The following is a 15875-nucleotide window of genomic DNA, read 5'->3' as shown; positions in this document are numbered from 1 at the left end:
CCACACAAGCCTCCTTTCTCCCTCGTGTTTATCTAGCTGTCCCTTATATGCATCTATGCTATTTGCCGCAATTACTTCTTGTGGTAGTGCATTCTGCAGTCTTATCACTCTTTGGTAAAGAAGCTGCTCCTGAATTCCCTATTGGATTTATTAATGACTATTTTATATTTATGACCTCTAGTTTTGGACTCCCCCACAAGTGGAAACGTTCTCTACATCAACCTTGTCAAACCCTTTCGTTATCTTAAAGACCTCCATCAGGTCACGAGAAGAGTCCCAGCCTGTTCAGCTTTTCCTGATTAGGATATCCTCTCAGTTTTGGTATCATCCTTGTCAATCTTTTTTGCACCCTCTCCAATGCCTTTTTATATCCTTTCCATTATATGGAGACCAAATGGTTCTTCAAGTAAGCTATGGGAAGTGTTTGCTTTAGGTGCACATACCAAGGGCAAGAGCAGTGTTTTTTTTTTGGGCAAGTGAGAAATTTGATTGTAGCCTGGTACTATATGGTTGTGGTATTTCATTCATAAAACCTATAAATCAGAATGACGTACTCATTGTTACATGTAAATAAAATGCCTCCAAGCCAGGTTTATATCCTCCCATTAGTTCCTTCCTAGAGTGCCTGAAAACAATACTCCAAAAAAAACCTTTTCTGTCGAATTATTAATGCTTAGCTTAGTTCCTGAACCCTGCTTTTCAGGGGATGAATGGTGTTTATTGGATCACTTTATTTTAACAACTGGAGCTAGGTAACCACTTAAGTTATCGATTAGTGACTGGTGCATCATTGTTCCTGGGTTCAAGTTGCTTTCTTCCTCTATCTCCAACTGAGAAAAGGATGAAATCATGCAAACTATTCTGTGATGATATTTGAAACTGCTTTGGAAGTTTGAGGTCAACATGCTCCATTAAGCAAAAAACACCCTCAAATAATAAATAATTGCCATTTCATGAATCACACAGGAGTATAACAACCTGATTTTTTTTTTGTCCATTGTTACACTGGAGTGCATCGTAATGAAAGGTCACCGGTTATGTCTATCAGCACAGCAAACATTTTCCCCGAACAAATTGGTGACTGCACACAGATTAAAAACTAATTTCTATAATGTTTACTAGCCCAAATTGCACTATTATAAACATTTGTTTTAATGTTAATAAGTTATTTTAATGCTGACAATAGCAGATCAAATACATTTTCCACTAGACAGTGCAATTTAGCCATTGAGTGAGTATGCATTTTATTGAATCTAGCCTGGCAAAACCTGTTTTTTTTTTGCTGTCTGGCTCTAAACTGAATCCTCAAAACCAAGAGGGAGACTGTGCAGATGTACTTAAGCATGTGCAGAGAGTTCTGCTCCGGCATGTCAACTTTTAAATGTTTTGACCAAGCACAATCAAACCCCCCCCCCCCCCCCCATCTTTTTCCTCTCCTGAAGCCGTTGACTCCCTGCTGGATAGATTAACCGTACAGGTTGGTGGATTGTATAGCCAGTTTTCCTCTATCAAACCCCGGGGTCCCAGGACCATGTGTAGCATTGGTCTACCATTATGCCAGCTGAGAGCAGTAATCTGGGGATGGATCCTAGGATCTTCCCAGTCTTGGTTCAGCTATTCGCTGCTTTAGCCAGCTGTACCATCTGGAAAATTTGCTTATTAAAGTGAGTCATGTCTGCATTTCCATAAGTGGATTGAATACTCGTGCTGTGGCAGTGAAACAGTAAGGGTAATCTTATTTTCTGGATGATTGAAAACATCAATGGCCCTGTCAAGTGCTTAAAAGAACTTTCTGATCTGATCTGATGAATGACTGAATGAGGCACTCTCACAGGAGGCTCACCTTAAGTTCATAACACATAGTCAACTCACTAGCTGACTCAGCAGAATGCTGTTGGGAAGCAAAGGGCAGCTAATGAAAATGAAAGACTTTGAAATGACATACCACGGTATTATAACATGTCAGACTCACTGTAAGGTTAGTGAGCACCAAACCATTTAGAAGTTCATGCAAAGGTCACAGCACACCATTTCTAGAGCTGCAATGTGTTCTAATAATCCACAAAGCCTTACAATTTATACAGAAATATATAGCTAAATCTCTTCCATTCAGTTCTCATTTTTAACTTGAGTTTCCTAGAGTAGTTTTGTTGTATTGTCCATTGATTTTGTTTTTTTCAGAGCATGTATTAATATGGTGCTAGTGCAGCATCTTCATGCACATTAATTCCTCCTTTCAATATGGCAAGAACATGTTGAATTTTTAAGTTTTTAGCAATAGTTTCCCTGATGACCATATTTTGATGTCTCTTCTATGCCTGAAGATGATGTATTTTTCAGCTTTTTGCACTTTGAGCAGTACACTGGCTGCAATCATGGCTCAGCAGCAAGCATCTTCCAAATTATTAAAACCACCAGAATAGTTGTAGTTTCATCTCACCGTGACAACAGGGGGGACATTTGGGAAAAATAACCTTATCATTGAAATGGTTTCTTGACACGAAGCACAAAATCTCTATCACCACTTATGTTGTAAAAATCACATCACTGAAACAAGAGCTGACATTACTTTTCCTTTCCTTATGGGACAACAAACCTGATTTGTACCAAGCCACTGGACTGTGAACCAGTGTTATGTGTTTGTACAAGCTATAAATGGTGCCCGGGAGGAAGGCAAGATTGAGCGAGGTTAAAAAGTCCTACAGTACTGACAATAGAACCAGGGAAATCTCAGCCGTTCCACGCCTTCAGATAGACCATTGGAAACCTTCAGGCTGTTCTTACAGCTTTACTGTTTGTATTTCTACCATAGCTATGAGTTCTAACACTGTTCTGCAGTACCCACAGAGTGCAGAATTATACAGGTCCTTCAGGGCACAGAATGTGGTTCTAAATAAAAGCAGCTGCAACCAAATGTTAGAGAGAGTGCTAAAGTATTATTTCAGTGGGTATCTACTCTGGTGCTCTCCAATACATCCAGGATGGATGGAACACCATCTTCAGATGCTAACACTGTTTAGCAAACCTTGTTTCAGACTGATGTGCAATGACATAAATCCAAGACAATTTCATTACCATCAGCAAATTCTAGCAGTCAGTATCTGCATGTGTCAACATATATAGGATAGAAAGTATTTGGTTTGTACAGATATTGATTAAATTATTGTTCCTGTTAATCACAAAGTGGAATCAATTGACCGAAGTTACAGGGAGAAACCCAGGTGTAGGATGATGTTGATATTTTTAATTTTAAGCTATGGCAGATGATTCAAGGTGTTATACTTTAGCATAGGTTATTGGGAGCCAAACAAACCATGGCTTTCTAATCCAATAAAGGTTATTGTAGATCCTTGACCAGTGATTCAGACTTCCATTTATTCCATTTTTGAGGCTTAAAGTCAGAGGCTGGCAGTACCTCTATTGATAATGGATGGATTCACCATTGCTCTTCATTAGCAAGAGACAAACTTCACATCACTAATTTCCTGCTCTTTTCGACCGAATGATTTTAGTTCTTCATCTATGTGCATCAATAAAACAGAAGTCTCGGTTGGTGTACCACCACCACTACTGTTGTTAAGCATGCTACTTTACCAATAGCAAGAACTTATGTACCATCATTGGGGGAAATTATCCACTTTGGTAGGAAGAATAGAAAAGCAGATTTTTTTTTTTAAAAGGTGAGACACTAAGAAATGTTGGTAGTCAGAGGGATTTGGGTGTCCTTGTACATGAATCACAGAAAGTTAACCTGCAGATACAGCAAGCAATTAGGAAGGCAAATGGTACGTTAGCCTTTATTGCAAGGGGGTTGGAGTACAAGAGTAAGGAGGGCTTGCTGCAATTAGAAGGGCACTGACTGGTGAGACCACACCTGGGGTACTGTGTACCGTTTTGGTCTCCTTACCTAAGGAAAGATATACTTGCCTTCGAGGAGATGCAACGAAGGTTCACTGGATTGATTCCTGGGATGAGAGGGTTGTCCTATGAGGAGAGATTGAGTCGAATGGGCCTATATTCTCTAGCGTTTAGAAGAATGAGAGGTGATCTCATTGAAATGTATAAAATTCTTAGAGGGCTTGACAGGGTACATGCTGATTCCCCCTGGCTAGAGAGTCTAAAACAAGGGGTCGGCCATTTAGGACCGAGATGAGGAAAAATTTCTTTACTGAGGGTTGTGAATCTTTGGAATTCGCTTCCCCAGAGGGCTGTGGATGCTCAGTCGTTGAGAATATTCAAGGCTGAGATCGATAGATTTTTGGGCACTAAGGAAATCAAGGGATATGGGGATCGGGCGGGAAAGTGGATTTGAGGTAGATGATCAGCTATGATCTTATTGAATGGCGGAGCAGGCTCGAGGGGCCGTTTGGCCTCCTCCTGCTCCTATTTCTTATGTTCTTATCATCTATTTACCATCACTGTAATTTAAATTCTATTACCCTTAGTGATAACTAAGGAAAATCTATTTTTCTCACAGTTTTTAAACAGAATCTAAATATCAGAGAAAATTCCCTTCAAATTCCTTGTATTTTTGAAGATTTATGACATATTTGTTTCTTACCACATATATTTCACCGAGTGCATCTTAAGATTTTTTTTGGCAGGTTCCTTTTGTGTGAAACTCAAAGGAAAGACATTTCAAAATGTACCAGCATCTAAAATTGAAGTAATTTAACAGAAAATGTTTTTGCATGTGTGTACAACCCACAGGAATTCCAGTATGTTCAGCAATCCCTTGACTATATAGCAGTGTTCAAAGTATAACTATTCACACCATTGAGTAAATATTTTGGGAATACCACATGGGACCTTGAAAAGTGCTTTCAAGAATTCAAGAAACGCCAAGGAGAAGCAGTAGAGTTGAGTCACATTGCGATGTGTGCAAGTGATATATTTTGATTGGATTGATATCATTTCATATGTGTTTAAAAATAGGTTTGCTAAACAGCTTGGTCAGATTTCTCTGGAGGTATCGCAACCAAAGTTGACCGTGGCGTTGGGTTCTGATATATACAGAATCCATCTCGCCCAAGGATGTCCCAGATCTAAAGCAAGAGTGTGTGAATCTGAAATGTGACTATTTTACCCTGCTTTGTGCACCATGTCACAGCAAAACCTACAAGCTATCCATGCCTCCCATCCAACACAACCCCAACTGATTTGAGTGGATAAGAATGGGTTGGAGGAAACAGAACTTTGGACCGTGTGTTTATTCAAGTGGATCCAGGATGAGAAGCGGACAGAAGGCCGTTATGTGCGTATCCCATCCTTTGTCTAATCCCGTACTCCTACGCTAACCCTTTCCTCCCCTCCCCCATCTCATAGAAGAGGCAAAAAAAAGGAGATCTGCAGTGAGTCCTTTGTGAAGGAATTCCCCCCCCCCCCAAACCGACTATTTTCCAGAATGATTTACTCTTACCATCCATATGCTGTGATGAATCCTTTCTCCACAAGTCCTCCTACTGACTTCTTGAAAGACTGCAAGGAATCAGTCTTCACTACCCCCTCTGGAATCCTGCTCCACAGGTCAATCACCCTCTGGGAAAAACAAAACTTCCAGACATCCAAAATCATTACATGCTCCCTCAGTTTACATGGGTGACCTGAAGTTCCACCAATCCCCATCACCTCGTATCTACTTTCATATTGTCCTCGCCTTCAGTAATCTTGAATACCTGGATCAAATCCCCTTTTAGTCTCAGTTTTGTCAGTGAGTACAAAGCTGAGGCACCAAGTCTACAAAACAATGCTCTCAGGCTGGGGTTCATCCTTGTTGCCCTTCTTTCCACCTTTTCCAAAGCCACACTGTCCTTCCTGAGTTGGAGGAACCATAACTGGATACAGTATTCCAAATGAGGTCTTATCAAACCTTTTATAGCTATTATTGTGGTACTAGTTTTGTAAATGAACGGTTTAGGGAATACAGCCCAGGACAGTGTTGGGCTTTCTTTTTTATTATTCATTCCCGGGATATGGGTGTCACTGGCAAGGCCAGCATTTATTGCCCATCCCTAGTTGCCCTTGAGAAGGTGGTGGTGAGCCGCCTTCTTGAACCGCTGCAGTCCATGTGGTGAAGGTTCTCCCACAGTGCTGTTAGGAAGGGAGTTCCAGGATTTTGACCCAGCGACGATAAAGGAACGGCGATACATGTCCAAGTCAAAATGGTGTGCAACTTGGGAATTTGGAGGTGATGGTGTTCCCATACACCTGCTGCCCTGTCCATCTAGGTGGTTGAGGTCCAGAGTTTGGGAAGTGCTGCCGAAGAAAACTTGGTGACACTGCAGCCACAGTCAGCCTGTGGTGGAGGGAGTGGATGTTTAGGGTGGTGGATGGGGTGCCGATCAAACGGACTGCTTTATCCTGGATGGTGTCGAGCTTCTTGAGTGTTCTTGCAGCTGCACTCATCCAGGCAAGTGGAGAGTATTCCATCACACTCCTGACTTGTGCCTTGTAGATGGTGGAAAGGCTTTGAGGGATCAGGAGGTGAGTCACTCACCACAGAATACCCAGCATCTGACCTGCTCTTGTAGCCACAGTATTTATGTGGCTAGTGTAGTTGAGTTTCTGGTCAATGGTGTCCCCCCAGAATGTTGATGGTGGGGAATACGGCGATGGTAATGCCATTGAATGTCATGGGGAGGTGGCTAGGCTCACTCTTGTTGGAGATGGTCATTGCCTGGCACTTGTTACTTGCCACTTATCAGCCCAAGCCTGGATGTTGTCCAGGTCTTGCTGCATGCAGGCATGGACTGCTTCATTATCTGGGGAATTGCGAATGGAGCTGAACACTGTGCAATCATCAGTGAACATTCCCACTTCTGACCTTAGGGTCATTGATGAAGCAGCTGAAGATGGTTGGGCCTAGGACACTGCCTTGAGGAACTCCTGCAGCAATGGCCTGGGGCTGAGATGATTGGCCTTCAACAACCAAGTTTATGTTTAAAAAAAACATGTTACACATTTGCTGCAAAACACCAGAGTATTGCAATCACAAGAACTTTTCATTAACAGCAATTTGTTTATTGAGTAAGTGAAACTGCGTCATCAATGTAACAAGCTGACAAAACAGCAACTTGATACAAGCCTGAGGTAACAAATAATTTAGCAAAGAACATCCATTGGGGGCAGTCTGAGTTCAATGGTTAAAACAGAGTAGCTCAGCAGTTGTCGAAAGAAACACATCAACACAAATGGCATGCGAAAACCTTCGTCTTTTACCATTTTTTTCTTGGAACTGTACGAAAATTTACAGACCATCTCATTTCACTATCCGAAGTTTAAAAACTCACAGTAGCAATTTCCACTGATCTTGCACTCGTCCTTCCTAAACAAATGTGCTTTTATTTCGCATTTTACAGAGGTGAAACCCATTACATTCAAGCAAACCGGCAGTAACTGGCACCTCAGTCGATACTGGTGCATAAAAGGATTTGTTGGCTGCAGTTAACAATGATAAAAATTAAATGTGCATTCACATGGTATCGTTTTAGAGGAAGCAATGTGAATTCTAAACACAATGTGTCTGGCCACACTTGTTTGCATGAGTATCATTGTATCTGCAATTGAGGCAAACTATAACCACTCTATCACACTGACAATCAGTGAACTGAAGACAAATAAACATTTGAATTCAAGCGTCGAAAAATAACTGAGGACTGAGAAAATAAAATTTTAGATTGTAATTTGCGCAGCACAAGGGTAACAGCTGTAACAAAAAACATTCAAAGGAGCAGCCAATATAATGTTTTCAGCTTGGTAAATAGCGATCACTAATGCTCTGCTAATATACCAACCTGCCATTTTTATGCTTGCACCCCATTTTCCCCCTCAATGGAACCTGTATTCTTTATCTGGGAAGTGAGCAAGCTACTGTTTTCTCCATGTTGGTCTTTGGTTTGTGTGCTGGAGGTGGTCTCGCTATAAATTAGTTCAGTGGCACCTTGGCGCCTAGCCGTGAGCTTCAAATATTGTACCAACATCCTGTACCAACTAAATGGTACAATTTTAAAGGGAGTGCAGGAACACAGAGATCTGGGGGTGCACATACACAAATCTTTGAAGGTGGCAGGACAAGGTGAGAAGGCTGTTATAAAGGCATACGGGATCCGTGGCTTTATAAATAGAGGCATAGAGTACAAAAGCAAGGAAGTTATGCTAGACCGATATAAAACGCTGGTTAGGCTCCAGCTGGAGTATTGTGTCGAATTCTGGGCACTGCACTTCAGGAAGGATGTCAAGGCCTTAGAGAGGTTGCAGAGGAGATTTACTAGAATGATACCAGGGATGAAAGACGTCAGTTACGTGGAAAGAGTATAGAATCTACGGTTGTTCTCCTTAGAGCAGGGAAGGTTAAGGGGAGATTTGATGGAGGTGTTCAAAATCATGAAGGGTTTTGATGAGTAAATAAGGAGAAACTGTTTCCAGTGGCAGAAGGGTCGGTAACCAGAAGACACAGATCTTAGGTAAAGAACCAGAGGCGACATGAGGAAAAAACATTTTTACACATCAAGTTGTTGAGATCTGTAATGCAACACCTGAAAGGGTGGTGGAAGCAAATTCAATAATAACTTTCAAGAGATAACTGGGTAAATATTTGAAGTGGAAAAATTTGCAGGGCTATGGGGAAAGAGCAGGGGAGTGGGACCAATTGGATAGCTCTTTCAAAGAGCCAGCACAGGCATGATGGGCTGAATGGCCTCTTGCGCTGTAAAATTCTATGAACATATACAAGGGTAGATTTTGGCATTATCTGCATCAAAATGGGCACAGGGTGGGGCATTAGACAATAGGGCAAGTAGGCCGTAGGCATGTTTTGCGTCCAATTCCTCCAGCCTATGGTTTTCCAATGAGCTATACCTTGTGTGCTAGTGCACATTCCATATCATGGACTCATTAAGTAATCAAGACCTGGCACAAATTTCCAGCCTTTGAACTAGGCCTGCACTTTTTCCCTATATATTGAATAGGTTGCAAAGGAAGTTCTTGTGCAATGGAGTTCTTAGAGGGGAACGTGCTTTGGGTTTGTTTTGTTGCAACGATTGCAGTGCCATTTTAGTACTATGCTGTTATTATTAGAGATTTTTTCAGTAGTTCTCAATTATTTTATTGGTATAAATTTTTATTTGAAAGTTTGGTTTTAGACCCCCAGAAAAATACATTATTGCCCATGAATTTACTGAAAAGTACACTGTAAGTGAAACATGTATAGGATATCAACAGAACAGGAACAGTTGGGAAAAAAAGAGGGCACAGGAAAAGTTACCACTCTAAATTTTCACAAGATGCAAGCTGCAGAGGTCTGTAATAAAGGTAAAATGAATGGTAGGAGTTGGTGCAGCTGCACCCCAAATACAGTATTTCATGGTTGAAGTGATACAAAATGAAAGGAGGCCTAATTCTATCGATGGTATCTGCTGGATGGATATGGTCAGGGGTAGGTAGCAGATGATGAATGGTAAACTATTTCCAAAAGGACCATTTCCTCAAGTATTTCTGGAGGTTGCTGATCCACGCCTGCAACGCTGAGCAACTCAGCCACCATCTGCACCATGGTTCCACCAATAGAGATCACAGCTAGGGATGCAGACAGTTCATTCACTACTCAAATCAGTTAAAACTGACTCACAGACAGTCAATACATCAGGATCATCACCAGCAGTACAAGACCACAGGTTGCAGAGGCCACAGATGTTTGTGTAATACAAGGTCAATTGACATTCCGCCTGCATGAACTGGTCAAGGATTTGGTTTTGAGGTGGCCTTTAAACTCAACCTATGATCACAGGACTGCAACACTCGCGAGCTTGGTTATTCAGTGCCTAAAACTGGAGGTTTAGATGATCCTATAATTATGTCATGGAGATTGGGAAAGAGGATAACGGAACTCAATATATGTTAATCATTTATGTTATTGTGCGTCATGACAATTGAAAACTTTCCTGCAAACGACTGCCAAAACGTGGTACAAATAACTCATGGTACGACCTGCGCCTGGTCCAAAACAAAGGACAATGCACGGAGTTACAGAGCTGGGATTAGGTTTCAGCTCCATGACCCACTAAAACGACAAACAAATGATAACACTTTTAAAATCAAAGTCTGTCTGCTGGACACAGTTCAATTGGTAACAATGCAATTCCACAACCAAAAGGGCAGACAGGTGAGCAGCTTCAAAGCCCCGCTCTTGATCCAGCAGCTCAGGCTGACTTTCTCTCCATCATTCCCACCTGTGAGAAAGCACCTGGCCCCTTCACAACACAACTGAGACTGGGAACGAGGTATATGGGGAATCACAGGTGCTGACCTGTATCTTTCCTCTTTGTGGAACACCAAAAGTAACTACATATTTTAATTCTACACTGTGCTAAATTCTGAATTTTGATGGTATTTATATAATGAGAGGAAAAACATTTTGACTCTTGCACAGGACATTTGAGCAGTTTTTCACCTCTCACCAGAGCGGCTGCAATACGGAGAACAGTCAGTAAATCCACCTCCTTTTAATAGGACTAGAGGGTTAAGTTGACAGAGTGAGTAGACCTGGTCACTTTAGCTTGTCTGATCTGTGACAGATTTTTAAAAAAAAAACATTTTTACTCAGTGTTGTACAAACAAATATTTTACGGGGAAACCATGAGATACAAACTGAACACACAGTGGCACAGAGTATTTTCTCAGGTTATAACACATCTCGGGGGTTCAAATAACATTGAAAAACCATTAAAGTTTAATTTATGTGGACTGTGAAGTCATATGAACCCTGGTTGTGTTACATACCCTGTCTGTGCGTTATCTCCTATATACAACAAACAAGGGTCATTGTCAATTACACCACTACATACCAGTGACTTTTTGCAATATTTATGGCAAAGTAATTTGAATTGTATCATGAATCACAGATATTGAGAAACTGAAGATACTTTTAGAGATGAAGGAATCAAGTTGAGCGGCAGAATAAAACGATGGGAGCTGTCCAAATTTGTTGGGAGGGTAACATGTTTAACTTGAGTTGTAAACAGCAGTATTACAACTGACATAACCTGTTAATGTAAAACACAAAGCCCAGCATGATAAAGCAGGCATATTATTCACTTCCCACAGTTGATTGGATAAATAGTGGTTTCTTTGCCTGGCAGTACTGTATAGACAAAATACTTCTCCACAGGGAGGTTAAATCACCAGCCACATCGTCCCCACACTGCTCTGCTGCACCTCCTAGTGGCCAGTTAGAGAGTGGCACTGGCTAACAATGAGGAGCAGAACGTCCACTCACCCTGTTAGCTTAGAAACACTACCTGGCTTGGGGTGGGGGCGGTGTTGGAAGCAAAAGAGTGGGGGAAGAAAAAAAAATGTAAAATTGATTCGGGGGTGAACAAATGGGCATGAACTGTAAGGTTTGCTTGAATGTCACAATGGGTTCAAACTCCACCAGCTAAAGAATGCAAGAACAGTGAAAGGACTATTACCGATGCAGACAATTTTGAGGCAACGACAGTGCCAAACAATTCAGTGCACTTCATTAAAAAAAAACAAAAAAAAAACCTTTTGTTCACTGATTTACTATTCTAAATGCCACTCAATGTAGCCTGTTAACACTGTCAGTAGTATTTTTTTTTGTGCATAAGAAAGTTAACACCCAACATGGGCTAAAAATTGTTTCATTACAATAAAGCAGCTTAAGAATAAAAACAAACATTTAAAAAAAAAATGTGGGCAGCAGTTATTACGCACAGTTCCTTGGTCAACAACTGTCCTCCTTGCAGTGTAGTCAGTTTGTAGTTTCACCAATGCTGAAACTGTGCCTAATTTCTGCAGCCGATACCATAAATTAGGAGCAGTTGTTCACTTCTTCTTTCAAGACATACCAAAATCATTTCGGGGCCACGTAGTAAGCTTCAAAAAAAGTGCTTCAGTATTCCACGCTGGCAGTTGATGCACAAATTTCTTCAAGATTTTTTTTTCTTCACTTTTTTTTTTGTTTTTAATCCACTTAAAAGTTTTATTTCCCATTGCTTGGGTTGGCACTTTGATCACTTTGTGTACTGGATCCATATGTTCACTCGAACGACATAAGGTTAGTGGGTATCTGAAAGTAGACGGGAGGAGACCACGAGTCAAAGGCCATCTGCAGTTTTGAAGCAAACCTGCTTCCTCCTGACACCCCGTTTACATTATTGCTCTGACCCCCCCAGCCTTGACAGGCACCTTGATCCACGCAAACTTCCGGCAATATAAATGAGTCAGCGTACACGCCTCCTGAGGGAAAGTAGTGGCAACAGCAAAGGTAAAATGGCTGCTGCTGGCATTACTTGCCATTTTATCCTCAGTCAGCAATGCAGCTTTAACATTGCTGTACATGTTAGTGTTGCCAACAGTTTCTGAATCCCGCCCGCCCACCGTTTAAATGTTGTGAATTCAATGCAAAGACCAGGATTCCATAATATAAACAAGGTGTAAAAGTCAGGCGCTTTTCTCAAATCAAAAGAACTCAACTCGCTCAAACAGTGCTGTCAGGTGAAGTAATAATATTCACAGACACAATGGTGGGTGAAGAAGTGTTTAGCCATGATGGTCCGCCCATCGTGGTGTGGGACAGGCTTGATGGACCAGCCGGTCTTTTCCTGCCCCTCAATTTCGTATGTTCGTGACACGCTCTTCAACTTCATGTACTTAAGTGGAGGGCAATACTTCATTTTAAAGTAAAAGCTGGCAGATCCGATATTAGGAAAATTATACAGTCACACTATTTCACTGAAATGATTCGTCAGCTTATTTTCACCTTTTATGGACAATTAAGAGATTCCTGCGTAACCAGGATTATTAATGGTCAATTAACAGAACTAGCCCATTCCAAAAATGGGGTGAATCATCTTATACACCTTTTCATCTATAAAATGGATGCTGGGTTCATACGTGAACTCAGACCGTCATGTTGTAAATAAGCCCCATGTAAACTCTCAAAGTCCAAATTTGAAACCAGGACCAATTGGCTTGACACCCAGATTTTGCGTTTCGAAGAAGAAACGTCCACTGTTATCTCCAGCCACTGCTGCCCCATCCTCCTGCACTGATGTCAGTTAATGTGTGTGATTAGCAGAGAGAGAAAAAAATCACAAACTAACAAGATAGGGTTAAAAAAAACTTTCTCCACCCACCTCCTCTAATTCTTTTTGAAAACTATTTTGTTTAGGAGCTGTATTTGTTACTCAATGGCTTGCACACCAGCTACTACGTCAGTGAATGAGTGAAAGGACTGAGCTAATTCTATCGTTAACCAAGGAACAGTGACTGAAACAGACACAATGGCCTCGATTTTAACTTCCCCCTCCCCTAGTGGAAACCTGGGGGAGTTGTTCACTCCTTTCCCACCCCGGTCTGACGGACTCTAATTTTAATTTGCAGGCGGCAAGGACACCCGCCCCCCAAGCCAGAGGGGGGGGGTCCGCTTTAAATATGCAGGTCGGGCTCCGATGACGTCATCAGGGCCCAATCTGCCATTTTAACCTGAGGCCTGAGCAGGGGAGCGGTAGTGGCTTCCCCACCAGGCCAAACCTACCAGGAACAGCAGCCAAGGCCATACCAAGACAGAAAGCTGTGTCTAATTTTAATTTGCAGGCGGTACATGTGACTCTACAACACAATGGGCAATTTAAATTGTGCAAAAATACGTGCTCCATTGTCGGTCAAAATCTATGTGAACTGGGTTAATTTTTTGATCTATTCTACAATTTGACGTGCCAATTTGATCTCTTTTAGGTAGTTACCAGTAAGTGCCCTCTTTTTACTACATTATGATGCCAGCTGAATGGTCCTACCTGAGGCCTATTGCTTTTGCATGCATCGTCCAAGTGTTTGTGCCACAATATTGCATGAAACCTCGAGCTGGTCTGGAACTTGTAAACATTACCTGCAAATGAAAAGCAGATGTGTAGTTACAACAACAACAACAACAACTCGCATTTATATAGCGCCTTTAACGTAGTAACACAGTTTTCTGTGGTTCAACTAATCCTTGGTGGCGCACTAAGCAATCGCTCGAGTTTCAGAAATACTGCTGGTGAATCGATTTAAAGAACACCCTTTTATGGTGCAGCATAAGTAGCAATAGAAGTATGGGGAGCACGTTTGTATTTAAATAAACACAAGATTATCACATTGTGAATTTAGAAAGTTTTGCCATTTCAATAAATTTGTTAAGTCCAGTTAGTATTCAGCTTAGAATTTTATAATGATTTTTTGTTTTGCAGATTTTATGGCAAAGATTTTTAGTTCCAAAAAGGGAGTGTGCCTGGATTGTCTCATTGTAGCTCAGGCACTCTATGGTGATCTGCAGTAGGGTAGGATAGGGTGGGCTGGGAGTTCCTGGCTAGATGCTAACAGCTCAGCTCCAGGTACTACAGAAATCAGAAAAACAGTCTGGATCAAGAGGCCAGACATACTTAATCCTTTCAAAACAAAAGTGTAGTTAAGAGTTCGAAAAAAATCAGTCTATTATTTTAAAAAAGCTGATAGATTTTAGTATTCTATTTCTGATGTATTCCTTGAATATTAAATAAAGGAATTTTAGATTAAACCGAAAAGATTGCATTTTGGGAAAGATCCCTGCAACCTTCAACAAGTCTGACTGGAATCTACAAGTGTCTGCCGGGGAATCTATAAATTGGTCCTCTTCAGATCAAAGCTACTGGGGCACCTAATGGCTCACGGCCAGGACAGAATTTCTGTTGCGATTTAACAAGTAGCGACTTCAGACAGAATTGTGTATTTGCTCCAACCTCCCCCACCAACGCATACACAAAGACAAAAAGATATCTCTCCCAGCAAACATTATTTTTCTTTAGTACAGTTAGCCGAGCTAAAATTTAATATGAAGTTATCATACTGAAATATCTTATTTACATGATACCGGTTGGAGACCACGTCGGTTGCTGTGTCATTGGGACCTACTTCTCAAGAAAGCCTCCACCGTGAACGAATGTGCCTTTTTGGCTGCATGTAGTGACACCACTATTCCCGGCCAGAACGGAGGAGATGATTGGGTGATTCCCCCGTCAATCACGCCTGGAGCCCGCGCTGCTTTAAGTGACTGGGATTGATTTTACACATAATTTATATGTAACTATCCTCCACTCACTGCATTTTGCTGGCCAAATAATCAATTTGTATTATGTAACTGTTCTCCACTCACTGCATTTTGCTGGAGAAATCACCCTGCTGCTATCGGGAGAAGTTGCTGCAGTTTTGGTCATGTGCTGTTTAAACAGACTCTGTTTGTTGAGTAAACAGACTTTGCTTGCTTTGCTGTTTGCTGAGTAAATAGACTCAGTTTGCTGTAAGTCCTGCCCCACCTCCAATTCACTGGTGTCAACAGACAATCTGCTCTTTCTGCGGCTTACCCTTATCAGGATCACTTAGCTGGAAGATATCTGGGTGCTCTGGGTCATCAGGTAGAACTACCATCCATCCTGCGACTGACACCTTCTTACCTGGTGACGATTTGAACTGTTTGGAAGATAGTAAAGTACAGATAAATCTTTTCTTTTTAGCCAGAAATTTTAAGAAAGCAAACTGTGTAATGGAATACATTTGTCAGAATAATGGCATTAACTAGGAAAGGAACAAACTAAACCACAACTGATTAGTAATGCCTAGTAACCAAAATAACTAGGTATGCTGCTGTCTGCTGTGAACAAAGATAGATTTGATTACTCCAATTCCTTTATGAGAAGTGTTCTTAGTTTTTCATTATTAATTTGTTAGTAGCAGCTTAGTGCAGATGCAACTTTTAAAAAATGAGCTGTAGACAACAGAAAGTTTACAGGTCATGGACTTCCAGGTTGAAAAAAAATCCAGCCAGATCTGGGTTCTGTAAACTG

General features: G+C 41.3%; 1 protein-coding gene and 1 pseudogene across 3 annotated transcripts in view; one reads left to right on the top strand and one right to left on the bottom strand.

Annotated features, from left to right (window-relative positions):
• Positions 1 to 2299: 2299 nt before the first annotated feature.
• On the top strand, positions 2300 to 5077 carry LOC137300339 (uncharacterized; annotated as a pseudogene).
• A 1918-nt stretch (positions 5078 to 6995) lies between these two features.
• ralgps1 (Ral GEF with PH domain and SH3 binding motif 1) overlaps positions 6996 to 15875 on the bottom strand; it is a 540533-nt gene continuing 531653 nt past the window's right edge. For all 3 annotated transcript variants that reach the window (XM_067969743.1, XM_067969745.1, XM_067969744.1), the window contains 3 exons: positions 15396 to 15501; positions 13815 to 13906; positions 6996 to 12085 (listed from right to left, as the gene is read on the bottom strand). In XM_067969743.1, the coding sequence (XP_067825844.1) occupies positions 12056 to 12085; positions 13815 to 13906; positions 15396 to 15501 (228 nt within the window). In that variant the 3' untranslated portion in view covers positions 6996 to 12055. The remainder of the gene's footprint in view (positions 12086 to 13814; positions 13907 to 15395; positions 15502 to 15875) is intronic.

Source organism: Heptranchias perlo, chromosome 31 (assembly GCF_035084215.1).
Source record: "Heptranchias perlo isolate sHepPer1 chromosome 31, sHepPer1.hap1, whole genome shotgun sequence".
NCBI lineage: Eukaryota > Metazoa > Chordata > Chondrichthyes > Hexanchiformes > Hexanchidae > Heptranchias > Heptranchias perlo.
The sequence above is the reverse complement of the archived record's forward strand: the minus strand, read 5'-3'. Positions and strand labels throughout refer to the sequence as shown.